Here is a 27,168-nt window from a genome sequence, read left to right on the forward strand (position 1 = left end):
ATTAGCCGAAGGAGCTTATCGTCAAGCGGATCTCGATAAGGAGCTGCCCCTCCACCACCAAAGGTTTACTCTAGACTAGTAGGTGGTGGGTTGGGGATGGCTTCATTTATTTGTCTTACAGTCTGTTTTTCAAAATTTTGTTCGCCAGACAAGCATGAGAATCGACGGGACCTTTACAGGAATAGAGCTTGGTCTAGACGTCGCTTATGTGCCTCCTACATGCTGTTCTGGCCCACATGCGCAAAACTCCTGTACTAGACCTGGCATCGTACAAGCACTAGCATCGCGTGGCTAGGCACAACTTTAACTTAAGCGTAACAATAGGTACGTATCTAACTTACGTCTCAACTAAATCCTGCCTGAGACCTGAATCGCATGGTCAGCTCGCTAAAGTCTATGTAACCTCATCGGAGTGATTTCTCAGGAAACATGGTTGGCTAATGACCAAAAAAAAAAGAATCCAGAGATCATTCAGCTATCTACGAAGCAAGCCGCAACGCAGCGTCCCAGAGATTGCCTTTCGGAGATTATATTGGAGATTGGGTTCGTATCTAGTATGAAATGATCAAACAGAAAAGAGAGTAGTATCTAAGTTGCTGGACAACACATCAATCGAACAGCCTTGGGGAATGAACCATGTACATCAACAAATTTCCAGCAGGTTCATAAAAACAAAGGAGTCATTCCCATTGCTTGTCATTCTAATACATTGAATCTTGTCGAAAGTCTAATCGGCGTGTTCCTTTTTCTTTGTTTTCGTATAGGTAGTTAGTTTGCCTAACACACAGTTACTAGCGAATATAATGACCAGCTGAGACGGAAGAGCGGCGAGGCGAAGATCCGTTCCAGCCCTGGATTGCTGGCGAAGCCATGAACCATTCAGTCTCTGACCCTGTTAGTGAGTGCTTCTCGGATGCCGGAGCAGTAGGCATCCCCTCGCGAGTCTGAGAGAGGCGATTTCCCTTGCTTGATTTCTTATTTCTCTCCGGGCCAATGGGAGACAGGACTGTCGCGGTCCGAGGGACATCCTCGTTGTCATCATCTCGCCAGCCAGGCTGAAGGATGGCTTGGTTGCTACTGGCCGGCAAGTCTCGATTGCGGTGCTTCTGAAGCTCTTCCTGGTGGTCTCGCCACCACTTGGGGAACCCATGAAACAGACCCAGAGATTGCTGCGTAGCCTTGTCGAAGGGCATCTCATGTTTGTATTTGCAGCCCTGCTGAGTAAAGGCGCAAGTGCCGTCGTGGATCCATTTGTCACAATAGATCTTGGTTCTGCGTTGCTGAGTGGGTGATGTTGCAACAATACGATCAATCCTGGTCTATAAAACGACGTTAGTCTTGCACCAGGAAAGCACAAGCACAAGGGAGATAACGAAATACTGCCAGAGGCTGATTACCTGGAGGATATCAGATGCTGGGCCACTTGGAGCCTATACACTCAGCATCGTTTACTGTGTGTGCCATGTTTAATTCACGTACCTTGAATGTGACAGGCTGATTCATCCCAGGAACCCCTTGCGGTGGCTGCATGTGCAAGTCCGGAAGTAGTACCATTCCTTGGGCGCTTGTCTGGGTAGCAGGCAGCTCGATGAGGGTTGGGACCATGTCTGCCGGAATCAGTCTTGTGTACAGCCCGTCAGGTCGCTTCACACAGTACGCATAACCGTTGAGGCAATCAGAGATGCTCACAGGCCCGCCGTCGCTGTTGGAAGGAGAGGGATGAGTTGGAGAACTCATAAGCGAGTGCTTAGTACCGGGGACGGTGCTGTTCATGGGGTTTGCAGATGGCTGAGAACCTCTCCAGTTGCCAGATGTCATGCCTCGTGGGGCAGAAAGCTGGGAGACTTGAGTGTTCTGCTGCCAGCCTCCATAAGACACTTGAACGGGATAACCGTTACCGCCAACCACATGAGAGTGGTTGTTGGAGGAAGGTTGAGAAAGATCCATAGAACTTGGTCGATTCATAATCTTGAGAGCTGAGATGGTGTTGGGATGAAGTTTAAGCCCAGCGATAAACACGAGGCCTTTTGATAATGTATTGAAGAGAAGGGTTATTTTTGACTTGATGAGAAGGCGAAGGAGACTAATTCTTCACCCGGGGATGAACTAAGTCAGGGTTGGTATTGGTAGAGACAGTCTTTTCCTGGACGATTCAAGAGTGAAGCATCCGATGACTATAAGAAGTCTTGGTCTCAGGAGCATCGACGCACGGCCTATCAAACGGTTAGGAACTGGGAGACGGGTAACGGAAGACGGGTTGTAACTTCGAGACATGCGCTGGCAAACAGCAAACGGAAGACAGCGTCTATGTTTAACAATACGGTGTGGAAGTCTACCAGGTTGGCTCGAGGACACGGTATAGACAAGAGGATGGGGATAAGTGCTCAATTCTAGGTGGGCGGTTTATGAGGCTTGGCCTTATCTTATACTTGAGAATACGGTCATCACTATGGCATGTTTGCTTGACATTGAGGCGTACGCTACAAAACACATACCACGACTGCGGTTACCTGCAGCGACAGTTTGCCGGCACTAACCTTCAAACACTTGAGCTAAAATATCAAATGAGGAACAAGGCTCATGTGTGCATTCATGAAAGTCTTCATTCCAAGGTCCTTCGTCTGTGCTATGCTGTCTATCATCTTGCCTCCCTATACTGAGGACGTTGGTCATGTCGCCAGCTTCCAAGGTTGCTTGCTTGTCAGCTTGCCGTCCTCCTTCACTGGGTACCCAGCTCCGCGTGCATGATGCCGCCTGGCATGCAAATAAGCATAAATCAAAATGTCTAGCAAAGCAAAGGACTTGTTGTCCACCTTTCATTCACACCAAATGTGGGGGAATTATTGTATTAGCGCGGCTGCTTGCGCTGAGCAACCACGTTTTCTTTATGTCCAAAGTAACATCATTTGTACTGCGTCCCGTCCTTAGCGGTAAACGACCTTAGACGGCTTAGCAGAACCGCCTTGTATTGTTTCCTGACCTCAGTTTCAGGTTCCGAACGTTGGACCCAATCAAGGGCTACTCTAACTTCGGCTTCTGAGCGGAGGCGAATGTTTCTGTAATCAACTATTTGGTTATTAGGAGCATGGGGTTGGGTGGGAATCACCCGCTCTGGTGGTACAGGGTCTGTAGATTTGCCCTGGTAGAGGTAATTACCCTTGATATATCGTGTGAAGTCAATGGGCATTCCGGTATTTACTGGGCCACTCCCTTGACGGTAGGAGTTTTGCATGGGGTTTTGTGTGTTCCTGATTTGCCACGTTGGCTGCTGCTTTTGCTGTTTGGTGTGGTTGCTTGGTGTTTCTTGCTGGCTCCTGCGACTGGCTTTTTGCTGTTCGCCAATGACTTGCTGCCGTCTGGCGTTCCGGGCGTTCGATGCTTGGAGGTTTGCTTCGGCGTCTGTGTTGCAGTCTTGTTAATTTTACTTTTGCGGCTTGTATTTTTCACTGGTGTCGTGGGCGGGGTTGTTTGTTTAACAGATGGAATCTTTTGGCGTTTACCTTTTGCCAGTGACGGATCTTCCTCCTCAGACTCTTCTCCAGAGTCACCGCCAGCAAAGTCATCAGAGGAGTCTGACGGCTCAGCTTCGGCATCGCCAGGGATAGGGTTATCTAGGGCGTTCGTCTTGTAGTTAATAGCCTGTGGGGTGGTCAGCTGCTGATATCTAGAAGTTTACAAACCAATAGCCTACCTGTCGACGTCGACCACCGCGACCGAGAACCTCCCGATTTACTTCAGCTTGACGCTGTGCTTCTGCCTCACGTTGAGCCAGGATACGATCCCAGACGCTTGAGTTGATAGCTTCTGGCTCGGCCGTCTCTTCGGTAGCAAGTCCAGCGTCGAAGCCGGACTTATCGTTGGACCATACCTTGGCGTAAGAGAACGATGCCCCATCATCAGGTTTGCTTTCTGTGTCGTCTGTTCGATCTAGAAGTGCATCAACAGCAGCAGAATCATAGTGGATAGACTTCTTTTCATAGTCATCGTTAAACAAGGCTTGGGCGCCGTGTTTCAATATTGACTCCAGATCATCACCGGCAAGTTCGTCGTCGTCCATACTTTCGATCAGAGCATGATCCAAGGCCATCTTCTTCTTACCGATTTGCATAATTCTTTCTTCGACCGAGTCTACAGTCATAAGCTGGAAACAAAGGACCTTCTTCTTCTGTCCAATACGATGAGCACGGGACAATGCCTGGACATCCTGGTGTGGGTTAAAATCAGGATCGAGGATGATGACTGTATCCGCAGTGGCGAGATTGATACCAACACCACCAGCTCTTGTCGAAAGCAGAAACGCAAAGATGGGCGAGTCAGGGGCGTTGAAGGCATCAATGCGGCGTTGTTTTTCTAGACTACTGATACTGCCATCGAGACGGCGAAAATCGTAGCCTAGGCCATTGAGAAAATCCTCAATAATATCTAATTGCTGTAAAAACTGGCTGAAGATCAACACGCGATGCCCCCTTTCCTGGAGTTTTGGAAGCATGACTCGGAGAAGTAGGAGCTTGGCCGATGCCTCAACCAGGTTGCGTTGAATTACTGTGGGATCATGGTGACGCTCCTCAATAGCTTCGGAGTACATGAAAGGGTGGCAGAGGCATTTCCGCAGCTGCATTAAAATGTTGTTGAGAGATCCACGTTCCTTCTTGTTCATCTTGCTGTTAGAGAACATGGCCTTGATGAGCTCGGGATTTTTGGCCATGATACTCTTCGAAAGCTTCTCTTGAATCACAGTCATTGTGACCGGCAGAATGATTTGTGTCATGGGAGGCAAAAATTTGAGAACACCTGCTTTGGTTCGGCGGAGGAAGTATGGTCGAATCTTGTTGTGCAACTTGGGTAGCGTCTCCTTATCAAGAACCGCATACTCTGCGTCCAGTTCTTCGGCACTCTGCTTCTCATCAATGAACTGTAAAAGATTGAACAGTTCCCTCTTGTTGTTCTGGAGTGGTGTGCCAGTAAGTAGAAGTCGAAAAGGAATTCGCATTGAGCGAAGAGCACCATATAAAAGGTTCTGGTCGTTCTTTAAGCGCTGGCCCTCGTCAACCACAAGCCCTGCCCAATTGATAGACTTGAAGAGAGCCTTTGTCGCAGGGTCCTGTGCTGAATCATAGGACATGATCACAACGTGTGCCTTCATGTCAGTAGATCCGTTGGGGAACAGCTCGTACTTGTAAGCAAGTGCCTGTGGTTCTCTTCCGCCATGATAAGCAACCACTCGGAGCTCTGGCACCCACTGTTTGAACTCACGGCGCCAATTCGGACATGTAGCATTCGGAACAACGACAAGAAAAGGCCAGCACTATTGATTGTTATGTCAGTATACTTGCCGTCGGCTTCTTAGACGCCGGTGCCTTACCTTAGGGCTGTCTTGGACTAATGAAGTCACAAGACCTACAACCTGGACAGTCTTTCCTAAGCCCATCTCATCTGCAAGAACCACACTGCGACCTGAGTGGTAGTTCCCCAACAACCAATTGACTCCTTCGATTTGGTATCCCATGAGCTTTCCACGTTTGAGGCCAGCAGGTTGCTCGCTGATCTCCCCGAACGGCTCGGCTTTGTAAGCCTTGACTCGTTCTCTGATCTTGTGCTGAGATTCACTCTTGAAGTATTTGCCCTCAACATACTCGTAGTAAGCCTCCACAAAGGAGGCATAAATATCGCCTGCATCCTCTGATGGCGGCGTGTCCCACACAACGTCGTCGTAACCAAGGCCTTGAAACTTGACAAAGATTTTGCTGACGTTGGCCAAGTTCTCCAACTCGTCTTTTTTTGTCTTTGGTCTTGGAACCGATGGGCCCAATCTGGTGTTGAGAACTATGTCCGGCATAAGAAACTCATCCGGAATAGCCTCTTGCTCACTGAGTTTCATCAAATCCTGCTCAAGGTCTCTTTTGCCGAAGGAAGTACGCATCGTGGACGCTGCTACACCGTACACCCATGCACCCGGCTTCCAGTCACAGTGAGCATAAGATCGACTTTCCCACTTGATCAGATATTCCTTATCGTCCTCTCGAACCTCAGCATACATTGGTCGAGGGCCTCGTTTGGCAAGCTCTGTTGGTGTCGGACGCCATGCCACGAGTCGATGAATCTTGTGCCTAGCATTTGCACACTCTTTGCATTGCCAGTCAATGGAATGGTCCTTCAGGCGCTCGGACTTAAGATCTGTTCCGATTGTTCCGCCTCTAGCGCCCGGAAGATGATCAACGTGCCAGCCTCGATGACATGAAGTACATCGGAAGAGGACCGCATCAGCGTTGTTAAGAAGGTCCAGAGGAACCTGAGTGATTGGGTCAACGCCATCGTTCTGTTCACGAAGCTTCTCCTCCTGTCGAGATGTCTTCTTTTCAGAAAAGGCAGCGCAGCTGCGACCTGGAGATTTGCATGCCTGACACATGCTATGCCTGGGAGCACTGTCATCCTTTTTGTTTGGGACGCCAATACAGAACCTGCACTGCATGACGAAGTCGTCCTGGCCGACCTTGGTAACCATATGCTCGCGAGCACTGCGGTAGCCCAGGCAGTTCTTGTGGTAAGACAATGTGCAGCCCTGACAGTGAATCATTTGGCCCCGTTGTCGTGAGCCACCGCAAGTGTGACAGGTATCCATGTGCATCGAAGCAAATTCTGAGTCGGCAGGAAGAGGTTGAAAAACTTCTCTGATTGAGATAATCTTCGGAGCGCCTGGGATCCTGTCATCGGCAATATAGAAGGAATCCTCGTCCATTTGGGCATCATCTCGCATGTTCAGGGTATTCCTTGTGGCTCTGGAGGAACGTCGAGGTGCTTCAAACTCAATATCTGAGTCAGGAGACTTCTGGCGCAATTGAGATCGAGCCTTTTGTCGCATACTCGCCGTGTTAAGACGCTTCGACTTTTGTCGCGACCTAGTAGGACGTCCTTTCTTGGGAGCAAGATCGGAGACAACCATAGGCATGAAATCGTCATCTTCCTCGCCCGACGAAACAAGGGGGGCATCTCCGAGCAGTTCGTCCTGGTCTTGACTATTGATGCCGTTCTTAAAGGACACACGAGTCAGTTGTCTTGGCTGTCGAGTTCTCAACGATCTGGTGGCCCCTAAAGGCTCTGGCTGTAGATCGTCCAGATCATCTTCGTCAACCACCACAGCAGGACTACGGGAAAGTTGCTTGGTGTTCTCCCTAGAGCGAAGGCGTCGGGATACGCTTCGAGACGAGCGTTTTCTCCGAACGGGCTCTTCGTCATCATCCTCCCCCTCCTCATCAATGTCCATACGGTCAGAAACAGCAGACTCCTGTCCAGAATCCCACTCATCGTCTGGGATGTATTTTCGCTTGCCGGCAGACATGTCGTCAAGTTCGTGTGGCCATAGGCCTTGGCTGAATCGGGCCAATGCAACTCTTCCGTTCTCCAGGGTAACGAGTTCAGCTGTAGATATCTTAAGATAAAATCAGTGCTTTGCGGTGGAAGTGAAACAGAGGATATTGAGAGGGAGCGTGTGCAAGTGTGTTGCAGGCAAAGAAATGAAAAGAGAAAAAAGTCGTGATGAAGGAAGAGCTGCAGCTGTGGGGGCACAATAGAGAAGAATAGGTTTGCGAGCTAGGCAGTGAATAAGGCATGTTATAAACAAGAGCTCGCATAATATATTTGCGACTCGAGCTTTAAAGCTGCAGACTAATAGCTTGAGCGGTCTTCAAGCATATGGATAATAGCGTTTCTAGGTCATGCAGAAAAAGCAGCTTGACATCTCCTTATGAATTAATGAAAGAATGTCCACCTACCAACTCTTGTCGCCCATCTGTAAACTCAACATGATACTTGATGATGCCACGACTTGACGGGAGCTCCCCAAATATGAACTCGACGATATTGCTATGAACGGCCGAGTACTCGTTACGCTTCTCAATAGGCATTTCCGGAATCGCAACCTCAAACCTGTAGCTAGGCTGAGAAAGTCTGAAAATGCTTGATCCATCGTCCTCGATTTGGGGAATGTCTTGTTCCTTGTCCTCATCTCGAGCGTTCATCTTTCCACGCGCCGTTGGCTGCCGTCCCGTATCCATATCGGCGTTAGCAGGCAGAGAGCCGTTGTTTCCATTGAGGTCCGCCAGAAGCCACTCTAGCGAGCGCCCAATAGCGTTATCATCTTGGTTTACAAGGCCCTCGAGGGTCTCGTAAGGAGAGTTCTCGGTGTCCATCTGGCGGCTGCCGGGAGCGTCGCATTAATCGCAAAGGAGATATTCGTAAACCGGTCGAGACCTGGCGGGGTGAATGGGCCTTTGGGTATACGGTATCGTTCGTCAGAATCAATACTAAATATACAAATTGTTTAGTTTAGTTTGACAAGCTGGATCGTAACTTGGTAAGTTTGGCGGCATGGCTGAAGCTTCATAACGGAGAATTTGGTTGTTGCCCTGAGTTGGTCAAGATTCACTTCATTGGCATCAGGAAACGCGACAGTCGCATTCAGACGCGTTAAAGTTATGGCCCAATTAACACCTGGGCCACCCACCGGGCAATGGTCCATAATGCGCTCCCGTCGAGTCTCACCGCCCAGCCCCAGCTGGACCCGCTAAGAAGCCCAGTCGATTAGCAGGGGAGGGCAGAAAAATAATTCAGCGGGGCCGATATTGAAACTTTTATCTAGAGAAGGGATTTTTGAACAAATTGGACTACAACCTGCAATCCGGCAGGCAGGACAACCGCAAACAGAAAAGGGAAATTTCTTGTATAGCGATATATAGCCACGTTATGCAATGCTTATCCCTACACAACTGAGGGTTGTTGCTCTAAACAGCCCATTGGCAAGGCTTCATCCCGCTACCAGGGGTTTCGCCCCCATCTTTGTTCGCGCAAAAGGTCTCTCAGCCATCATCCGGGGTGCGATCAGGTCTGAACGAGTTCAAAACGGCCCAGACAGCTTCGATGCCCGCAATGCCTATCATGATACTGGTCGACGAAAAGTAGGAGGAGGGCGCCTCACTCGTCCTAAAGAGCCCCCCCACCGAGACCGAGACGATTTTTTTGCAAAGTTCAGTGCAAGAGCCACTGACTCCAGTGGCACACGAAATTGGCGTCAGGAACAGAAGCTGAAAAAGAAATTAAGGAAAAAAGAGGAGGAAAAGAAGGAACGAGAAGAGAGAGAAGAACTAGGCATAGGCCGCCGAACCAGGAGGAGACGATTTGCCGATCCTGAAAACGAATTTGGAAATCGCAGCTTCGTACACCGAATGAAGTATGGCGACCTCAAAGAGGTGGCCGACAATTTGAACGTAAAGCAGCCTGTTCGACCGCGATCATTCCCCGAAGCTCAAAAGGAGCGCACGTTTGGGTCCAGAGATGGGGATAATGATGTTGCACGACATGAGCGACATGAGCGACATGAGCGACATGAGCGACATGAGCGACACGAGCCATCGAACGAGAAGTTCGAAAAGTTAAATCAGCAATTCAATCGCTCAATACGACGCCCTGAAGATCCACAACAACGTTTTGGCCGGTTCGACCGTCAAGATCGTCAGTCAAATATCTCTGGTAGATCGTCCAACGGTGAATTTGACGGATCGCAGCGGAGATTCGATCGTTCACAGCCTAGCGACTTTCGCCATGACAACGCTCGACAAGACCGACAGAATGACCAAGGAGATGATTCTGTCGATATTAAGCGTGGAAAGAAGAAGGAGATGATGGCCATGACTCTTAAATACACCACCGCTGCTTCACAGTTCCTATACGGTCGATCAGTTGTCAAAGCAGCACTGGAGCAGAACCGACGAAAGTTGTATAACCTCTACATCCATGCCAATGAGAACCGAAAATATAACACGGATACTGTTACCTTGACGCGAATGGCGAAGAAACTCAACGTGCCCATAAAAATCGTGCCTCCTGAAGAGCAACGAATCATGGATAAGATGAGCATGGGACGACCTCACAATGGCTTCGTGCTTGAAGCCTCCCCTCTACCCCAGATCCCCATCAAATCTCTTGGCAAGTTAGAGGAAAGTCCTGGTCGCCTGGGCTTTCACGTGGACCTTGATCACCAAACCAAGGAAGAGGCAACGATCAATGGCACCGACACATTTATTCGACGGTCCAATGATGTGATGCCCAAGCCCTTTGTCTTGCTGCTCAATGAGATTGTCGACCCGGGGAACCTAGGTGGTATCATCCGCACTGCGAGCTATCTCGGCGTTGACGCTGTCGGCATCACGAACCGGGGATCTTCCACACTCACACCGGTTGTTCTCAAGTCCGCTGCCGGTGCAGTGGAGGAAGTTTCATTATTCGCGGTGGATGATCCTGTGAAGTTCATCCAAGACTCCCAGAAAGCTGGCTGGAAATCATACGCTGCGGTGGCGCCGCCTGATCGTAAGCTTGTTCGAAAGCATGGGAGCAAGTTCGTGTCAACAGATACGATTGAGGCACAAAGCCCACTTAACGAACATCCATGTCTACTAATTCTTGGTAATGAGGGCTATGGACTGTCGAAACCTATCAAGGTTGCTGCCGACTATGAGCTATCAGTGCCTCGGTTTGTTCAAGGAAGCTGTGTGGATAGCCTGAACGTCAGTGTTGCGGCAGGCCTCTTGTGTCATTCCTTTGTTAAGGAACCTGTGACTGTTGCACCACAGCCAGTTGAGCCCACGGCCAGACTGGCTGATTCGGTGGCCAGTTCTGACGATGCAGAGAGCAGGACCATAGCGACGAAGACTGGGGCGACGCTCATTGGAGCTGAAAGTGATAATTCTTCTGAAGTAAAGACCACTGGTGAGGAATCTGAGGTCGATGCTGCTACGGAGGCAGAGCAAAAACAGCCTGATGATCAAAAGCTCAATGAATCTGACGACTTGGTGTTCTAAGAACATTGGACTGGGCCTGAGTGCCGCTATTGTAATAACTTATGTATAACACGATGGTTGGGTGGCGCTTGGGTGTTAGGCATTGGGGGCATAGAAAATCATGTACCATAACGATGTATACTAGATGAAACACATGGGGAAAACGATATCTAACTTAGGTACTAAGCAATTATGGAGAACTTACTCGATTATTACTGTAGTTGCCGGAGTACGCCTCATGAGGCTAGCTTGTGAGACCCTGCATGACGTTGCACGCCACGCCGCCCGCCATCATGACTCCTCCTTTACCTGTGCATACAGACGACTCTCCTACAACTCTCTGCCTGATACATATAACTTTCAGCGCTACGACCTATTCGTAGGATTTATATCCTCACTATAACTTAACCGAGTGCTGGAGCACGCATTTGGGTCAATCTAGGTAGCTATAGAGCCATCTTGTGGCCCCATCATATCTTCACCCAACCGTCGCCCAGCCACCCAATTAATTATTTACAAGCCACCTAAAAAAGGCTGAGTTGTCGCTGTCATACCCCATCGGCAGCATTATGCCCTGTCTCGTCCAACGTGTACCTTATAACCTGAACAATAGCCCAGTGACATTTCCTGACATTCTTTAACCTGTGTCTGGTAACGGCATTTGGCTCGTACTGTGTGGCGGTGTAAGCATTCATAGCACCCATCACACATTTAGTTCACCGCTGTCGCTTGAAATTCTATGAGCCCAACGAGAGTTCAACGCAAGACAAGTTGAGCCTGAGCATTCCACAACTTACTCAGTATACGGCAATGCGATCCATATCGGCTCTTCTGTTGTGTCTCGCTCCTCAGGCCCTCGCTGAATCGGGTTCACCAATAGCTATCCGGAAGGTCGCCCCTGGTTCGCACGACAAGCTCCTTCGGGAGCATCTCGCATTCGCACCACTACACGGTCTTACTCCGCGCGAAGCTGCCGCCGCCGCCATATCATTTCTTGACGAGCAAGATGACAAACTTCTGAGCCTCAATGGCACAGAGCGCTTCTACCGTCCAGCGTTTGCTCCTCACAGTGAAGAGTCCCACGAGAGCCTGCTGCGCCGAGCCGCAGAGGCACTAGCGTTGCTACAGAGGAGGTCGTCTTGTCCTAAGGGGATGAACAGCTGCTCTGACATTGATTCCGAAGTCAAGTGCTGCCAGGAGGGAACGTATTGTGTGAATGTTGGCAATGCAGTGGCGGGAGGCATCGCGTGCTGCCCTGACGGTGCGTCTTGTGGTGGAGGTGTTGGAGCGTGCCCTGACGGAGCTACGAGCTGCTCTGCAGAACTTGGCGGAGGATGCTGTATTCCGGGATATGTTTGCCAAGGGTTGGGTTGTGAGTGAATACCTGCAATGCTTCGTAGACCAATATTGACTTTAATCAGGCGTCCCAAGTGCTGTTGCTACACAGACGAGAACCGCAACTCAAGATCAAACGACAGTCCTCACAACTTCTCAAGAAACAACTTCAGAGAGATCCACAGTTGAACCTACTACCAAGACGGAAACAGAGGTTGAGACAACTGGAGAGCCTACGACGACTTCCGAAGCTGGAACCACAACCGAGTCTGAAACTGAAATCGAGTCTGGGACAGAAGACAGTACTGTGACCGTGACTCCTACAGCCACAGGCTCAGCCACTGGCATCGCTCCCTATCGCCCAACTGGCACCTCGGTCACATCAAGCGACGATGGAGAGACCCAAACAGGCTGTCCCACAGGCTTCTACGGCTGTCTCGCCACTCACGGCGGCGGGTGTTGTCGAACAGGTCGAAACTGTGATGTTCATGATTGCCCTGCTCCTTCGACAACCATCGTCTCAGACGGCGCCACTGTGGTCGTCCTTGCAACCGATGCTCCACCTGCCCCAGGACCCTCATCAACTTGCGCAGATGGCTGGTTCCTTTGTGGTCGAGATGCCGGCCCTGTGGCTGGATGCTGTCCAGACGGATATGATTGCGGCACAGCGAGTTGCTTCACAGCACAGGCCAGTGAAACCGGCCGTGTACAGAAGGAATTTCCCAAGGCCGATGCAGCCGCCTATGAGAAGCCCGCTATCACAGTGGTAATGATGGTGGTGCTGTGTGTTGCGCTTGTATGAGGGTGTAGACTTACTATCATGATTTAATGTCGGATGATTTCTGGGTGCATAAAAAAGCATTTTCTCAATTCGATCGCACATAGATTATCTAGAGAATGAATTATTAGATCTTGTGATAACCACATCAATCCTTGTTTTACAACTGGTGAAGATTCTCAGATTTTTTATTTTTGTGAACTATTTGCAGGCATGTAGCCTTTCTTTACAACTCGCTAACTCTTACTTGTCATATCCTTCCAATGTCCTGTTTCTACTCGGGCATGTGGGAAAAGGGCTTAGCAAGGTGCTCCTGGCAGAAGGGCAGCTTGCTGACGGTCCAGATCTCGGTGTCCTACGGTCAATGTCAGTTACCAGTAGCATCGACATGGGCCAGTTATACTCACAGGCTTCAGGTTCTTCTTGATCTCAGTGTCGAGAGTACCTGCCTTGAGCGCAATGATCTCAGGAGCAGCATCGGGGTCGTGGGCGATGGGAGAGCCGCACTCGGGGCAGAAGAGACGGTGGACAATGTTGCCTGAAGAGCCCTTACTGCCAGAGTAGGTCTTGACGGGACCGCTGATTGTGAGCTTGTCCTTCTTGACAACAGCCACGAGAGCTAAAGTAAAAGATGTCAGTCTGACCTATTCAAGCATCATTGGCTCGTGGAGCTGGGACGTACAGTAGGTAGAACCACTCTGGCGCTGGCAATCGTCACAGTGATCGTAGCCAACCAGAAGAGGCTCGTCGTCGACCTTGTAGGTGACGGCTTTGCAAAGGCAGTGTCCAGAGAGTGGCATTGTGATTGCTCGAGAGTGTGTTGATAAGATGTTATACGAAGTCGAGGATTGATGTCTGAACTAAAAGGTACCTCTAGAACGGGGAACAGAGAGCTTTTTAAAATCTTCAGAGAAACTCTCGAAAGCTCCATGAGGGGCCATAGCGGGGTAAAGGGAAATACCGAACTCTTGTCAGTGATGGGGAGTGTTGGGAGTAACGGTACAGTATGATGAACGAGGACTGGGAATTTGGTGGTGGGGCGGTGATTGGATGACGTTGAGAATGATCTTCAGGTTAAAGGATGCGTTGTCGAACTAGAAACGACGGGCGTAGATGGAGCTGCATGTTTCGATCATTTGTGTACAGCTTCGTGTTGGTAACAAGGCTTGACATGAGCGCTAGCCTATTAAGACGCGTTACATCCTTCGTCTGACACTTCCAAATACTCAAATTCTGTCCAAGCCATCGTTCAATTCCAGATACTCGGGCCGTTGGGATACCGTTACCGGTACGCAGCCATATCCCATTGGCGAGTCCTATCGTCAGCCTTAGTTCATCGGGCGCCCCTGGCACTCTTACCAAGTGCTGTGTGACGTTGACAGAGATATTTGTCATTCTTCAGGGAGTAGTCTCAATGGAGACGAAGCATGAAGCGGGGCTTCATGCATATAGTATTTGGAATTGAGACAATTTGAAATGTGCCCAATGTAAGCAGGGGTAAGCTATGATTATTGTATTGTTGGTGTTGCAATGACATTCTGGCAGCAGACTACTGTCGCTCAAGCAACTCCTAGAGCTTTGAGAAGCTCTTGATTTCAAATTCGAGACAGCAAGCTCACATCAGTGACAGCTTGATCAGAACGGTGATAAGATTCGCGGGGCAGGTGGAGACCCCAAACGCCTGGGCTTTATGGTTCGTGGTGCTGGTTGGTCAGTGAATAATCTCAAATCGTCGTTGGTTTATAGCCTGTTCTCAAATCGTCTCTCGATCGTATCAATATCGGTTGTCCCGGATGTATGGTGGAAGCAGGATATTGACCCGTGAACAATCGACGGGCTTTGTGACCCGAATTTCTGTTCTTCGACTTATCAATAAGGGATGGGCGCTTCCCGTGCTTCTGTCCATCAAAATCATGAGTATCATGAGAAGCCCAGGATGGTCTCCGTAATGAGCAATGCCAGCACCCATGAGACACCCACTCTTCCTATGAGCTCCATCATGCCAAGTAGGCCGACGCTGCTCATAGCAATGCGATCGGCCACAAAGAGGCGAACCACAGACCTCAAATACGCGTTTTTGAGTTCTTTATCTCCTTGTTCAAGAACAAAGGCGTCCATTGATGACATTCGAAAATCCCGGATATCAATGCCCTTCACTGAGGACGAATGTCCATTGGTAGACGTCAATGGTCTCTCAATCTTATCAGGCCGGCGTCTGAGGTTTTTGATGAGCTGAAAGTGCATGTAATCAAGCAGATTGGAAGCATGAATAGGTGGAGAACCCTTCTTCAAAAAAACCCTTGTCAGCTGTTCCGGCTTGTCAGTCCAAAGGGTACAGCTTTCAGCCACCTCGCAGAAGATGGCCTCAGAATCATGCGCATAGTAAACGAAGCGTGAATAGAAAATCGGCGTCAACACTTTGATCTTGATCTCGCAAGTAGAGTCTCCGGAGCCACACGTGGAGTGTGAGATGAATGTCTCCTCGGACGCTTCAGCAACTCCCCCTGGCATGTATAGGATAGTGACAGGGGCGGTTGATCGTTGGACAAGATACTTCAAGTATTCACGAAATACTTGTTCGAGAATCTTCTCGATCCAATTAGCTGAACGTCCTATGCTGTCCTTGAGAGGTTCAGGTCGATACCAGAAATGAAGATTATGCCTGAAGAAAAGCATGGTTGATTGCATCATGAATCGAGGAAGGATAGTCAGAACCGAACCGAACCAGCTGGAGACGAAACCAACCCTCCCTAAAATGCTTATTCTGTAGGGGTCAATAGCTTCGCCTTCAGAGAACAAATTTGCAAAAAGTTTCGGCTGGCCTTTCGACGACGAGAGGGTGATAGAGATATCGAGTCCTCGAAATCCTTGCATTCCAGGCCCAAGGGGATCTTTGGCAAGTATCGAGTATGACCCCCTTCGCGAGTTGAAAGGCGAAACATGAAACCTTTTTCGCCATGTCGTTTTTATTTGAGCGCGCTGAAGTACTTGGTCGTTCTGGGTCATGTTATGAATATGCTCTTCTTCTTTCTGTAATTCTCTCGCGACAAGATAGGGATGCCTTTCCCCGAAGACATTGTTCATCTCCAGAATGATCGCCTGAAGGACCTTGTCTGATGAGTAAAGGAACCAGAAGGTTGCCGGATTAAAGCGAAAGCCTGGGAACTGTGCGGCAGTCACGAGATAGGCATACGGATATCGCGAGGCATCAATACCCTACGCCTGTCAGTTTGAGTTCGACTGTAAGATGGCGCAACAAACCTCAGACCCCAGATATGCATCCAATTTTCCACCCAAGCCATTGTCGGAACGTATGCGTTGTAGGTGATCAGCTGGACAAACATCAAACAAGGCTGTCAATCCGAACAATTGTGTGAACCAAGACCATGGACCGTGAACATTTGCAAATATGATTCCATTTGCGTTATCCGAGACCTCTATCGGGATGCCAAACATGAGGTATGGATAAGAAAAAGAATGCTTCTGGGGATGCAACCTATGGTGAGTTATTCGACCAGGAATCAACAGCGGAGGAGCAGTACTGGCAGTGGGATTGACCCTGTGATTAACAATCCATGTTGAGGCATAGTAACCAACTAGAAACATTCCGCATATTCCAAAGGCGGCATCCGTGATGTACCGTGATTTGACGTGGCTTACAAACGAGGTCATCACAGAAGCATGCTTCCAAGCGACAAAGCCTAGGGTAAGCAAAATATCGAGTCTCCCTGCAAGTACAAAATATACCCAAGCTGTAGCCAAGATGGTAAAAAGGTCCCACCATCTCTTCAAGAGTCCATCAACAAAGTCTGCAGCGAGGACGGCCGATAGAAGCGGCGAGCCCTCGAACGAGCCGTCCATAGGCAAGCCAGGGGTCGGTCATGCATCTCTGTTTGAAAAGTCGTGAAGATGAAATTCCCTCAGCCTCGCGGGTGAGTGACACAAGAGAAAAGACAAAGGAGGACTGGAGCACCAAGCCTTGAAGGTCTGTTCAAATATCTACAAAGAAAGTCCCAGGTTAAAACCTGTCCATCAAGGTACTGTAGTTGGCTTTACGGGATGGACATTTTATCGACACATGAGCCACTAAGCGGCTAGGCTCCAAGGATTATCTGCCATTAGTCATCATCTTAGGAACGATAGAATATTTACAAGTTATCCATAGTGTAAGATGAATGAGCACGAGAGCACGTCAGGTCGTCAGGCACGTCAGGGTCCCGCTTCATCGTCATTGAGTCTTTTCACTCAGTCAGGCAGGACCCATCTGCCTGTGCATCAGCACCGGCATAGGCGTCTCCGTGCCCCGGCTTAAAAAAGGGTTCCCGTCCAGAAAGTCTAGCACCTTCTATGGGCTGAGAAGAGGCGACACATGAGCCACCAGTGGCGGTGCGAATGAAAATTAACACACAGAAGTCTGGCCGCACTGTTATCTCCAGGGCTTGGTAACCAAATCCGAGGCAGCCTTACCGCTGGGATAACAAGGCGCATGCAAAGAGAGGCCACCGATGCACGGTGCCAATTATAGTCCCCCGCCGATTGACTCAGTGACCCAAGTCCAAGCCTAAACCCCTCCACCCATTCCATCACCATCCCCATAAATTCTTTGTCGCCCAGAACTTCAGCTTGATCTATATTCCATTCTTACATACTCAACAAATAACACTTCTTCCACGTCGTCACATCGAGTCAAACCTCGCTCTAAAACACACATCTTCTTTCGACAAAACTTCATATCTTCAAAATGGATGACTGGGATACCACCACCAAGATTGGTAGCCGCACCCGTGGCTCCGGCGCTGCCCAGCGAGAGACTGTTGTTCGAGGAAAGGCTGCTCTGAACGCTGCCCAACGGGCTGGCGGCCTCACTACCGAGAAGAAGTACTCTTCTGCCAATGCCGTACGTACAGCCATCGTCTCTCTGTAGCACACACTAACCATTTTGCAGGGTTCTGCACCAGAGGGTCAGCGTATGACAAAAGTCGATCGATCCGACGACATCATCAAGCCCAACACCATCGGCAAGACTGTTGGCGATGTTATCTCCAAGGCTCGTCAGCAAGTTGAGCCCAAGATGACACAGAAGGATCTTGCTACCCGATGCAACACCACCCAGGCTATCGTCGCCGACTTCGAGCGAGGCACTGCCGCCCCCGATCAGAAGGTGCTCGGCGCCATGGAGCGAGTGCTCAATGTCAAGCTGCGAGGCAGCGACATTGGCGCTCCCAAGTTCCCCAACAAGAAGAAATGAGCAATTGCGTCCAATGCTTAGCCAAAAGAAATTGTAAGAGGGCTTCAGAGCCGAGTCGAGCGTTAGCGAATGATGATGACATCTTGGTTGGGAAATTCGGGAGTTTCGTGTGGGCCGTCATGATGCTTTATGACATGGGTACATGAGACTTGTTCTCTTTTCATCACGGGGCTTAGGATTGACGGCATAGAAAGAACGAAGGGCCCTTTTATGATATGGATGCTCTAGTCTCTGAACTTTTGAGCGAGGTAACACGCCTGCTCACCCGAATAAATTATCCCCTTGTGCATTCTGAGCCTGTTTTAGCAATGCATCCTGTTCCTGGGTGCGACCAACTAAGCAGGATCTAGCAATGTGGACTCCTAACTAGTAGGTATCCCTACTAGTGTCTCGTGACGATATCATGGATGATATATATTTTGGAGATTCAGCGTGTTGAGAACATTCGATGATCATTCGCCGCATGGCTCGGTACTTTAGCCAATGGACAAAAAGACGGTCTATCTCGACAAAGTGGTCTTCGGAACCATGCCAGATCTTGCAATAATAGCTTACCCCATATCCAGGAAACACTCCTCGATCAGAAGGTTAAGAATTACAAGTCCACACACAAATGGTTGTATATACCCTTGCCAGTGTTAAGTTTAATTCTTTGCAGTAAAAGGTCCTGATATATTTTGATGGTCTTCGCCTTCCCGTTGATGCTCTCCGTGACTCGGACGTGCTGTTGGTTAACATGGTAAAATACGTTCGAGAGCTCAATAATCATTGCCAAGGGGGTCCAATCCTCTATGAATAATGCGCCCGCCATTAATTTTAGCAATTGATACGCCTAGCCCAAATCATGCCGACACCTTGGGGCTATACTTTGTGGCAGCCTTATCAAAAAGAGCGCTCTTCTCTTCCAAGTCGGCCAAGAATTGATGGTCAGGCTTGACGCTCCTTAATTTCCTAGTAGATATGAGTATAAGTCTTGTTTAAAGATGGGAATCAGACAACGAGACTGACTGTGCAAATTCATCGGACTGGTTGCCGGAAATAACATTGAGAACCAGCAGATTGGCAATCGCGTCGGCGTTATCAGCGTCCTTCTCCAGGGCCTGTTCGAGAGCAGCTTGGGCTTCTTCTGTTCGGCCGAGGTGCAGTTCGCAGACAGCTTGCGAGACAAGACTTCGAATTGATGAGGTCGAGGGAGCTTGGGCGAGCTCCTCAAAGACGTAGAACGCCTGCTGGTACTTCTCACCACCCTGCACCGTCTCAGTGAATGTATTTCCCGAACCTGTAGAACACTTACGACTCTTAATCCAACCCACGACTCGGCCAAGTTGACCAAGAGACTATCTTGAGCCCATCGCCTTGCAGCAGATACTTCTTTGAGGGCGAGGTCGGTTCGGTTTTGTTGCAGATGGATCTGGACGATAAGAGAGACAGCATCAACTGAATAATAGCGGTCAGCGGCATTCTAAGCATCATCCAACCTCTGGGTGATCTTACGGCTTCCCTGATGTTGAGTGAGAAGAGCAAGAGCCTCTTCAGACTTTCCAGCAGCTTGGAGAACCGTTCCTCCGATAACCTGGACCGTTGTGTTGTCGGCAGCTGAAGAGGCCAGCTTCTCGATCGTCTGCACTGCAGAATCGGCCTTGCCCAATTTGAACTCAGCAAGAGCACCCAGAGCCTGGAGCTCAGGCTGAGAATCGCCCTTCACATCATCGAGAACATCTTCTGCCTGTCCAAGAGCCAATCGAGCTCGGAGGACAAGAATGCGCGCGGGCAGAGCGTTGTCAGGGGAGAAGGAAGAGGTATCAAAGTCAATAACTTCCTGATACTGGCCCTGGTGGAAATGGTTGTGAATGTTGATTAATTCGCCTTCGGTCGAGTAGGGGTCCATTTTGGTTAACGCTTTGGAAATGTCTTTTGTATGCGGATAACTGTTGTCCCTGAAAACGTCCCTTGAGAACACCTTGGATGCGCTTAAGATCCCAAGGGAATGGTGGGGCCGGTCGTAGTCTGTCCTTTCCACCTCATCGTGGGGTGAGCTCCACGGTACGTACCTTCACCTTCGCCTCACCGAGATGAGGCGCTGATCATGGTTGCCCTAGATATCAGGCGCCCAGATGTGGCTGATACAAGCGAGTGCCACACCGCCCGATGGGGCTAGGTAGGGTCGGCTGCCCACAAAGTGAGAAATCAACCAAAACCTCAATTTAGCCAGTCTTTGGAACTTGCATCACCAAACACACCCAAAGAACGGCACCGTACATCGTCGTCAAAATGGTACGTCGCTACAGCCCAAAACCTCATTACCAGCATCAACAATAGCACCATCGTATTGTTAAGAATGCAATGCCGTTGTCTCAAGCCATTCGACCATGCGCGCACCATGACTGTCACTGGGAGAAAGTGGGATGAATTTTCGGAGCATCATGAAGGGACACGAACTCGAAACGACCACACCCAACCTCGAACCGACGATACTCGAAGGTGTCACTTGTTCCGCCCTTGAAGTCCTTTCCGACGATTCGATCTTTTCTCTCAAACTGTCTTCGGGGCGTGCGACTCGAAATGCTGAGATCTGGGCAGAGGTCTTGATACTCGAACATCACCAGATGGCTAACATTCTGGCTCCTACAGGTCAACATTCCCAAGACCCGCAACACCTACTGCAAGGGCAAGGAGTGCCGCAAGCACACCCAGCACAAGGTCACCCAGTACAAGGCTGGCAAGGCCTCCCTGTTCGCCCAGGGTAAGCGACGATACGACCGCAAGCAGTCCGGTTATGGTGGTCAGACCAAGCCTGTCTTCCACAAGAAGGCCAAGACCACCAAGAAGGTTGTTCTGCGATTGGAGTGTGTCAAGTGCAAGACCAAGCTCCAGCTGGCGCTGAAGCGATGCAAGCACTTCGAGCTTGGGTACGTGATCTCTTGGCTCCATGAACTCTACAATATGCTGACATTGAAAACAGTGGTGACAAGAAGACGAAGGGTGCTGCTCTGGTGTTCTAAGTGCTTTGTGTTTGGGGTCTCAGGGTCACCATTTCTATGCTTACCTCGGCGGCATTTGGGCATCATGGATGGACACAGGCGAAAGGAGGTACACGCCCTCGATTTGAGGCATGTTTCATAGGGAACGAATGAAAAAAAACTCTCTGTGTTGCACCAACACGAATTTTCTGAAGCAAAGCATAATAAAGTGCGTTGATGGTGATGAACCATTTTCAAGGGTTGAGCCATTACCCCTCAACGTCAAGCGGGATAGGGCCCGTGAGTCATGGTCATGGTTGAGAAAGCTTCAAAACAGCAACGATGTATCGGTCTATAGGTATAAAGCTCTGATGCTATTCTAAAACCCTTCACCCAGCATTATAGTCTTCCCGCCTCCATACCAGAGTGTGCCATTTCGTGCATCCAGTCCTCTCTCATGACCGACTAGCCACTCGCCAGCATTATACTCGGAGTCAGGATTATCCCAGACCTCCTTCTCTAGCCATGCATTGACCTCATCAATAGCCTTAACCCAGGCTGCCCTTTTGTCTGGCGTGTCATGGTCATCGTGATTCAGATAGCGTCCAAGCGTGATGTGCGCACTGGGAACTTGATATCTTGACCCAACAACTACGCCGCTTTCCTGCACCTTGTCGTACACGTCGCGACGCAGATGGTGATATGTGTAATCGTCTCCCTGCGTGATCCCCTCTGTGACAACAGGTTCGGTGAGAGGAGGGGAGAGTGCTGCTTCACCTGACGCAGGAAGGAACGAGAGGGCAAAAGCAGACAAATCATAAGAAACCATGGGCTTGACAAGGCGAGACCTGTGATGATATGGGTAGTTCACAATGTCAGGGATAGCTGGCCTCAGAGTCGCTACAAAGGCAGCAATCTCCTGGGGTGTTTTGGAGAATGCAACCTCGAGGGTTGTCAAATGCATCCTATGTGAAGGCATAAGCCAGACACCTTTTTAACGGTCAGTATATGCCAGTTGACTATGGAGCTGAATCCCCTCACTAGGTGCGGCCTTCTTGAGTAACTCATTGACCTTGGAGGCTAAGCGGATAACGTGGTCTGGGGGTCTGGCCCAGATGACCAAACAGTTCCTATTGTCACGGAATCCCGGCTCTACAGTCGGGTCTTCAAGCCGGAGGAGTGTCTGGTCAATAACCAATTCCTTGAAGTCAGAAGACAAAAACTTCTCCGCTTGTTGGCCGTTCCTCTTTGTCCGGTGGACAGAGTACAGAGTTTGGACCTCAGCCTGACATTGTGAGCTTGGGATCAACAAGTTCGAATGATAAGTCACTCACAGGGTCGTTATTACAGGCTTTGATGAGGGCGTTGTATGGGTTCTCGCCCGGCTCAAGCTGAATTCCAGAGAGATCCTCCAGCTTGTTGCGAGCCTCCGCAGCTTCAAATCGGGCTATCATTTTGGCTCAGGATACAACACAGCTTGTCGTAACTGTGGACTGATTTGCAATGTTACCCCGAGATTCTACAGAAACGATAGAATAGATAAATGCATGACCCTAAGTGCCTACCTAGTTATAAGAACAGTTTAAAAAGTCATCGTGGTATGATAGGAATGCACGATGACTAAGCTTTTGGCAACGTGGTGTTGTCTATGGATATGAGAACTATTACTGTCATTTTCGTATTATTGCAGTCGTTATATTGGCCAACCTGAGCTTGTTCAATTCAAGATTAGCTGAAACGTTGAAGCCCAGGGGCTTCATATCATAATATGTAGTCCTCGGGTAAATGAAGCATATATTTTAAATTGCATGCCCAACTATTTCTACTCAGCCACTGTCCGGTTACGCATTGTGCGATCCTCAAATATCGCGTGTCTTGGTTTAGCTACAGTTTGGCGGTAACTCTTCCGCCTCGCGGAACGCGCACTTTAATGTCAGATTCCTTGGAGTCTTGCCCTTCGAATGTGACGATCTGACAGTCTTGAATGTCAACCCCAGAGGAGAACTGAACAACCAGAAAATCCAAAGTTGTCTCCTTCTTACCAAGAGCTACCATTGGAGCGTGCCATGTCCCAGCCGCATAAGTCACAGCCTGGCGGTCTGTTGCTACAAACGCACGCAACCCCTTCAGATCAGGGAGACCTCTACCGGGTAGACCCTCTCCACTTGGTACAGGTAGACCATCGTCTTGGGGAGATGGTGGCAGAGATGGGGCCACGATGACCAAGTAGCTTGAAGCGGTAGAGGCCAGTGGAGCAAAAGTTTGAGAAGTGAATGGGTGTCGTTCAAGAATGTTGACGGCGAACTCGCTCTGAGAAGCGTCATCGCTTGCAGGTGCCAAAGTTCTCGCTTCGCAGACGAATTGGCTCATGATCAATCGGCCATTGCTGCTAGGAGCCTGTGAGAGGAGGTCCTGAGGCTTGCTGACATCGGCATAGCGAATTGCTGTTCCTTGATTGGCAGTGGTGCCGTTGTATGGGAGAGAACCACCTTCAGATGCGTGTTTTGATGGAAGAAGGCTCGGTCGTGGGTTGGAGACAACATCTCCAAATGGCGCGAACTCCTCTTGTGTCAGGGGAGCGGTCCCGATACGGAGGCTTAGGTTTCCGACGTTGACTTTAACTGACATGGCTGCCGCTTGAGAGGCGTTATTTTGACTTGATGTTGAGAATGGGGATTTGTTTGCCGTAGTTGAGTTAATTTTCAGGCAATGATGAGTTGAAGTAGGGCATCGTGATCCGAGGTCGGCAATACATCAGTCCAACTACAGCATAACATAACGCACCCACTCCAAGTGTGACGAAAGGCATCACTCCTTTAAAAAGTAACCGCTGGGTTCCCGTAAAAAAAAAATGAAGCCTGATGCAGTATTACTGTAGGTGCTACAAATTTACGTTCAAGCTACCCTAAACCTCTAAGTATCGTGAGGATCCTGAGGATATATGACTCAAGTCCTTTTATAAAACTCATATCGAGGCACTATTCAACCACGCTCAGTGTAAGCTTGAGTCACTAATTTACTTTGATTATGTTCTTAGGCGAATACCTTGCATTCGACTAGGTTGGTAACTCCGTTGCTGTTCCATCCCACTCGACACTGCAGCCGAAAGCATGTTATTTCCCATGGTTTCAGGCCAGGCCGACATAGGTAGACAACAGGCCACAGTCTCACTCTTCATTACCAACGTTTCGATCACTCATGTTAATTCGTTGTATTGCATGAAAGCTAACATAAACGCCAAATCCAGTACCCAAACTCAAAGTATTCATCAGAACTCCCTCGGTCGCTGCTCACGTCCCAGGTTCAAATCCGCCTCGTCATCCTTGTCATTCGATTGCCACGGGGATGGTGATCGCAATGCAGGTGACATTTGACCAAGCCCGGCCTGGTTTGATGGCGGTTGGTAACCTGGCGGAGGATCGGATGGATAACCCATGTGTTGAGGAGGAGGCTCCCGCCATGGCGGTGCGCTGTATTGCTGAGGGCCTGCCAGACCAGGGCCACGAGGACCAAGACGGCGCTTGTCCATGTATCGGCGACCGTAGATCAAGATGAGGCTGCTTATGCAGATGAAGATGATGAGAAGAGCGAGGAGCATGCCGAATTTTCGGTTCAGAGCAAAGGTGAAGCCGCTGATGATGGTTAGCGATGGGCAACCGATGTGTGCATGTGGCAACTTACAGGAATGCGTTCAGAGTGCCTAGAAATAGAATGATACGGCCAACCCAAAGATGAAACTTGCCGTACTTGGTCGGGGCCTGTGTTCTCCTGTACTGAGTATGGTGCATTACTCCTAATCCAAATTGTCCAAGCAATAAGCCAGTGACGACGAATCCAATAATTTGGTGAGGATCATCGAAACTTCGAGACTATGATATTCGTAAGTGACAGGCTCAGACTTACCGGGATGGACTTACTCTTTGATAATAGAAACTGTTCGCAACACCAATACCGAAACCTGCAAAGACACCCAGAGTCGCAATGGACTGGTTCAGAGCATGCCACTTGACCCAGCCTCCAGACCTCAGCAGAACAACGCCAATTGGCATGAGGAATATGATTGATAAGACCATAAAAACTCCGTGAAGCGGTGATGCCCAGTTTGGCTTGGCCTTCGTCGCGTAGATAAGCTCGGATCCAACATCTTTTGTAGAATCGCTAAGAGATGGTAGCTCGGATTTCCCATGTGTTCGTTTGATGTCGAGTGAGAAACTGCCATATCCTGCATGATATTTCAAAGGTGCGTCCGTATCGTCACTATAGTAGTCCTCCTTTGGTCCAAAAGCGAATACGGCCTTGCTGTTGTGATCGTAAACATCGAGGTATCCCTTCTGTCCACCATGCGATGGCCAACTGCGACATCCACTCTTGCAGCGAATTGTGGCTACCATGTGATCGTCGATAATTCCTGTGGTATTAAGAATTTCGTAATCCATCTCATCCCAATAATAAGGCTCGTAATGGCCGTAGGCGAGTCGCGGGGAGAATGTAACATTGTTGGTGGTCCGGCTCTTGTATACCATGAGAAATAGGGCTCCGGGCATATCCTCGCTTCCAAGACCAACAGCGCCCCAGGATCGATTCTTCTTGACGCGCAGACTGAAGTAGACTTCGGTGTTGGTGTTCTCGCCGATGTCAATCGCAAACGCTACGTCTCCATCTGGGGAAACAAAGGTGGATTGACCGCCTTCATCTTTTTCTTTGGCAGAAGTGACTGGAAAGAGGGCTGTCGGAGAATGATTGTCAACAGCAGTAACAAAAGAGAAAAGATTTCGTCTTTCAGAAAAGAGGGCAAACTTACCTGCTGTCGCAGCTAGGGCATGCCCGAGCTTGCGAAGCAACATTGTATGGGTCTGAAGATGTGGGGGAGATATAAGATGATGGAGAAGAGAAAACAAATGAAGGCGAAGAGGGAGGAAGAAAGCCAGAGATATCAGATTAAACCACAAATTGGATGCTTAATTGAGTATTTGCTAGGGCTGGTAGGAAGATCAGGGAGACAAAGCCGGAAAAGGAGGCGCGCCACTAAGATGAGGTGCAGGTAGATTGTAGAGGGACGGCAAATGGTGGAAGCGTGATGTTTATGTCCGCTGGGTTGCCAATAGATAGATGAAGAGTGGATGTGAAATTGCATGCTCAATCAGGAAAGTTAAGATTCCATTTTGCCTACTTAGGCTGTACGAAGTAGTCTACATAGGTCTGGCCAAGACACTCATCTACTACGTGCGTCACAAGCAAAAGCCCCAGTGATTCAGATTCCGCATTCCGTCTATGAAAAGGGGCTCTTTGAGACTTTGACGAGGGCTTTGGCATGTCTTGTCTTAGTCCTGTGCAATACATTATCACGAACCGCGTAGCTTTTCCTCAGATCATGCCGGTATTAGCACGTAGGCAAGAGAAGAACCTCCAAACTCGTATTCCGGGGTATCCATTACATCTTTCTTTGTTTTTGTGGGCCAAGTAAACAAAATGAGGCATCCAGCCGTTGGCTACCTAACAACGCTATTGGTCCAATTTATGTAATAGAGTTTGTTCAGGGGATGACTGCGCTAGCCAGGTACACTACCCCTGGATCGTCCCGCTATTCACAACTAAGGTACCTATTAAGCTACCAATCAACAGCTAGTCTTTACATACCGCTTTGCACTCTAGATCAACAACATAGCAACATCATATCAAAACAACCACGATATGATGACCTCAGCCGAACGGAATCATTCTAGATATGCAAAAAGTTACATGCGTAATCTGGGAATCGAAATCTTTGGGGATCCGAAGGAACTCCTGAGATTATAGGAACAGGCAGGTGGAGGTTATCAGTAATTATCGGAGAAGTTTACCACTAAATCAATGACGATGATAGTCGAGTAGCTCGTCCTACTGTGGCTGTTGGATCGCAGTGCGTGAATGTGGGCTATATTCATCTGTAGATAGCTCGGTGGATTTACTGGAAAGTGCCTATGTGTAAACAAGTCTTGGTGTGGCCTTCGTTTTCGAGGTTTCAACCGTCCAATCCTC

The 27,168-nt window shown here is 49.3% G+C and overlaps 12 protein-coding genes across 15 annotated transcripts; 4 read left to right on the plus strand and 8 right to left on the minus strand.

Annotated features, from left to right (window-relative positions):
- Positions 1 to 699: 699 nt before the first annotated feature.
- On the minus strand, positions 700 to 1,965 carry FOIG_07294 (uncharacterized protein; the record flags this gene model as incomplete). 2 transcript variants are annotated; one of them, XM_031206793.1, is made up of 3 exons in its annotated part: positions 700 to 1,319; positions 1,398 to 1,430; positions 1,480 to 1,965. In XM_031206793.1, the coding sequence occupies 3 exons, from the start codon at positions 1,963 to 1,965 to the stop codon at positions 792 to 794; spliced, it is 1,047 nt and encodes a 348-aa protein (XP_031063912.1). In that variant the 3' UTR covers positions 700 to 791. The 2 variants fall into 2 exon arrangements, with proteins under 2 accessions (XP_031063912.1, XP_031063913.1); XM_031206794.1 differs by lacking the exon at positions 1,398 to 1,430.
- Positions 1,966 to 2,566: 601 nt separating this feature from the next.
- FOIG_07295 (uncharacterized protein) lies at positions 2,567 to 8,469 on the minus strand. Of its 2 annotated transcripts, XM_031206795.1 has the most exons (4): positions 7,770 to 8,469; positions 5,363 to 7,426; positions 3,692 to 5,305; positions 2,567 to 3,639 (listed from the first exon to the last, which is right to left on the minus strand). In XM_031206795.1, exons 1-4 carry the CDS (start codon positions 8,184 to 8,186, stop codon positions 3,196 to 3,198), a joined length of 4,539 nt encoding a protein of 1,512 aa, XP_031063914.1. In that variant the 5' UTR covers positions 8,187 to 8,469; the 3' UTR covers positions 2,567 to 3,195. The 2 variants fall into 2 exon arrangements, with proteins under 2 accessions (XP_031063914.1, XP_031063915.1); XM_031206796.1 differs by lacking the exon at positions 7,770 to 8,469 and having other exon boundaries at positions 5,363 to 7,466.
- A 172-nt stretch (positions 8,470 to 8,641) lies between these two features.
- FOIG_07296 (uncharacterized protein) lies at positions 8,642 to 11,037 on the plus strand. Its single transcript, XM_031206797.1, has one exon. It carries the CDS (start codon positions 8,745 to 8,747, stop codon positions 10,848 to 10,850), a length of 2,106 nt encoding a protein of 701 aa, XP_031063916.1. The 5' UTR covers positions 8,642 to 8,744; the 3' UTR covers positions 10,851 to 11,037.
- A 234-nt stretch (positions 11,038 to 11,271) lies between these two features.
- On the plus strand, positions 11,272 to 13,043 carry FOIG_07297 (uncharacterized protein). The gene is made up of 2 exons (XM_031206798.1): positions 11,272 to 12,201; positions 12,251 to 13,043. The coding sequence occupies exons 1-2, from the start codon at positions 11,640 to 11,642 to the stop codon at positions 12,964 to 12,966; spliced, it is 1,278 nt and encodes a 425-aa protein (XP_031063917.1). The 5' UTR covers positions 11,272 to 11,639; the 3' UTR covers positions 12,967 to 13,043.
- A 173-nt stretch (positions 13,044 to 13,216) lies between these two features.
- On the minus strand, positions 13,217 to 13,742 carry FOIG_07298 (uncharacterized protein; the record flags this gene model as incomplete). Its single annotated transcript, XM_031206799.1, has 3 exons — positions 13,217 to 13,297; positions 13,350 to 13,561; positions 13,625 to 13,742. 3 exons carry the CDS (start codon positions 13,740 to 13,742, stop codon positions 13,217 to 13,219), a joined length of 411 nt encoding a protein of 136 aa, XP_031063918.1.
- Positions 13,743 to 14,862: 1,120 nt separating this feature from the next.
- Positions 14,863 to 16,803, minus strand: FOIG_07299 (uncharacterized protein; the record flags this gene model as incomplete). The annotated part of the gene is made up of 2 exons (XM_031206800.1): positions 14,863 to 16,158; positions 16,204 to 16,803. 2 exons carry the CDS (start codon positions 16,801 to 16,803, stop codon positions 14,863 to 14,865), a joined length of 1,896 nt encoding a protein of 631 aa, XP_031063919.1.
- A 321-nt stretch (positions 16,804 to 17,124) lies between these two features.
- FOIG_07300 (multiprotein-bridging factor 1) lies at positions 17,125 to 18,900 on the plus strand. Its single transcript, XM_031206801.1, has 2 exons — positions 17,125 to 17,839; positions 17,888 to 18,900. The coding sequence occupies exons 1-2, from the start codon at positions 17,684 to 17,686 to the stop codon at positions 18,188 to 18,190; spliced, it is 459 nt and encodes a 152-aa protein (XP_031063920.1). The 5' UTR covers positions 17,125 to 17,683; the 3' UTR covers positions 18,191 to 18,900.
- Positions 17,404 to 20,210, minus strand: FOIG_07301 (uncharacterized protein). Its single transcript, XM_031206802.1, has 4 exons — positions 19,685 to 20,210; positions 19,485 to 19,627; positions 19,199 to 19,437; positions 17,404 to 19,141 (listed from the first exon to the last, which is right to left on the minus strand). The coding sequence occupies exons 1-4, from the start codon at positions 20,076 to 20,078 to the stop codon at positions 19,033 to 19,035; spliced, it is 885 nt and encodes a 294-aa protein (XP_031063921.1). The 5' UTR covers positions 20,079 to 20,210; the 3' UTR covers positions 17,404 to 19,032.
- Positions 20,211 to 20,353: 143 nt separating this feature from the next.
- FOIG_07302 (60S ribosomal protein L44) lies at positions 20,354 to 22,194 on the plus strand. Its single transcript, XM_031206803.1, has 3 exons — positions 20,354 to 20,464; positions 20,822 to 21,099; positions 21,153 to 22,194. Exons 1-3 carry the CDS (start codon positions 20,462 to 20,464, stop codon positions 21,190 to 21,192), a joined length of 321 nt encoding a protein of 106 aa, XP_031063922.1. The 5' UTR covers positions 20,354 to 20,461; the 3' UTR covers positions 21,193 to 22,194.
- Positions 21,530 to 22,729, minus strand: FOIG_07303 (uncharacterized protein; the record flags this gene model as incomplete). The annotated part of the gene is made up of 3 exons (XM_031206804.1): positions 22,485 to 22,729; positions 22,192 to 22,435; positions 21,530 to 22,140 (listed from the first exon to the last, which is right to left on the minus strand). The coding sequence occupies exons 1-3, from the start codon at positions 22,602 to 22,604 to the stop codon at positions 21,530 to 21,532; spliced, it is 975 nt and encodes a 324-aa protein (XP_031063923.1). The 5' UTR covers positions 22,605 to 22,729.
- A 132-nt stretch (positions 22,730 to 22,861) lies between these two features.
- Positions 22,862 to 23,999, minus strand: FOIG_07304 (ureidoglycolate hydrolase). The gene has a single exon (XM_031206805.1). It carries the CDS (start codon positions 23,776 to 23,778, stop codon positions 23,035 to 23,037), a length of 744 nt encoding a protein of 247 aa, XP_031063924.1. The 5' UTR covers positions 23,779 to 23,999; the 3' UTR covers positions 22,862 to 23,034.
- A 194-nt stretch (positions 24,000 to 24,193) lies between these two features.
- FOIG_07305 (uncharacterized protein) lies at positions 24,194 to 26,202 on the minus strand. 2 transcript variants are annotated; one of them, XM_031206806.1, is made up of 4 exons: positions 25,952 to 26,202; positions 25,068 to 25,876; positions 24,832 to 25,019; positions 24,284 to 24,782 (listed from the first exon to the last, which is right to left on the minus strand). In XM_031206806.1, exons 1-4 carry the CDS (start codon positions 25,992 to 25,994, stop codon positions 24,419 to 24,421), a joined length of 1,404 nt encoding a protein of 467 aa, XP_031063925.1. In that variant the 5' UTR covers positions 25,995 to 26,202; the 3' UTR covers positions 24,284 to 24,418. The 2 variants fall into 2 exon arrangements, with proteins under 2 accessions (XP_031063926.1, XP_031063925.1); XM_031206807.1 differs by having other exon boundaries at positions 24,194 to 25,019.
- Positions 26,203 to 27,168: the final 966 nt, after the last annotated feature.

Source organism: Fusarium odoratissimum, assembly GCF_000260195.1.
Source record: "Fusarium odoratissimum NRRL 54006 unplaced genomic scaffold supercont1.10, whole genome shotgun sequence".
Lineage (NCBI taxonomy): Eukaryota > Fungi > Ascomycota > Sordariomycetes > Hypocreales > Nectriaceae > Fusarium > Fusarium odoratissimum.

Bases quoted from the DNA above. Each gene is read 5' to 3' on its own strand.
- FOIG_07295 (XM_031206795.1), bottom strand. From the start codon at position 8,186: ATGGACACCGAGAACTCTCCTTACGAGACCCTCGAGGGCCTTGTAAAC. The intron at 5,306-5,362 runs GTAAGGCACCGG...AACAATCAATAG, and splicing joins TAGTCCAAGACAGCCCTAAG to TGCTGGCCTTTTCTTGTCGT. The intron at 3,640-3,691 runs GTAGGCTATTGG...ACCACCCCACAG, and splicing joins GCGGTGGTCGACGTCGACAG to GCTATTAACTACAAGACGAA.
- FOIG_07296 (XM_031206797.1), top strand. From the start codon at position 8,745: ATGCTTATCCCTACACAACTGAGGGTTGTTGCTCTAAACAGCCCATTG.
- FOIG_07297 (XM_031206798.1), top strand. From the start codon at position 11,640: ATGCGATCCATATCGGCTCTTCTGTTGTGTCTCGCTCCTCAGGCCCTC. The intron at 12,202-12,250 runs GTGAGTGAATAC...GACTTTAATCAG, and splicing joins TGTTTGCCAAGGGTTGGGTT to GCGTCCCAAGTGCTGTTGCT.
- FOIG_07300 (XM_031206801.1), top strand. From the start codon at position 17,684: ATGGATGACTGGGATACCACCACCAAGATTGGTAGCCGCACCCGTGGC. The intron at 17,840-17,887 runs GTACGTACAGCC...ACCATTTTGCAG, and splicing joins AGTACTCTTCTGCCAATGCC to GGTTCTGCACCAGAGGGTCA.
- FOIG_07301 (XM_031206802.1), bottom strand. From the start codon at position 20,078: ATGGACCCCTACTCGACCGAAGGCGAATTAATCAACATTCACAACCAT. The intron at 19,438-19,484 runs GTAAGTGTTCTA...GAGACGGTGCAG, and splicing joins CGTGGGTTGGATTAAGAGTC to GGTGGTGAGAAGTACCAGCA. The intron at 19,142-19,198 runs GTCAGTCTCGTT...CATATCTACTAG, and splicing joins CAGTCCGATGAATTTGCACA to GAAATTAAGGAGCGTCAAGC.
- FOIG_07302 (XM_031206803.1), top strand. The intron at 21,100-21,152 runs GTACGTGATCTC...CATTGAAAACAG, and splicing joins TGCAAGCACTTCGAGCTTGG to TGGTGACAAGAAGACGAAGG.
- FOIG_07304 (XM_031206805.1), bottom strand. From the start codon at position 23,778: ATGTCAGTTAAAGTCAACGTCGGAAACCTAAGCCTCCGTATCGGGACC.
- FOIG_07305 (XM_031206806.1), bottom strand. From the start codon at position 25,994: ATGTTGCTTCGCAAGCTCGGGCATGCCCTAGCTGCGACAGCAG. The intron at 25,877-25,951 runs GTAAGTTTGCCC...ATTCTCCGACAG, and splicing joins TGCCCTAGCTGCGACAGCAG to CCCTCTTTCCAGTCACTTCT. The intron at 25,020-25,067 runs GTAAGTCCATCC...CGAATATCATAG, and splicing joins ACAGTTTCTATTATCAAAGA to TCTCGAAGTTTCGATGATCC.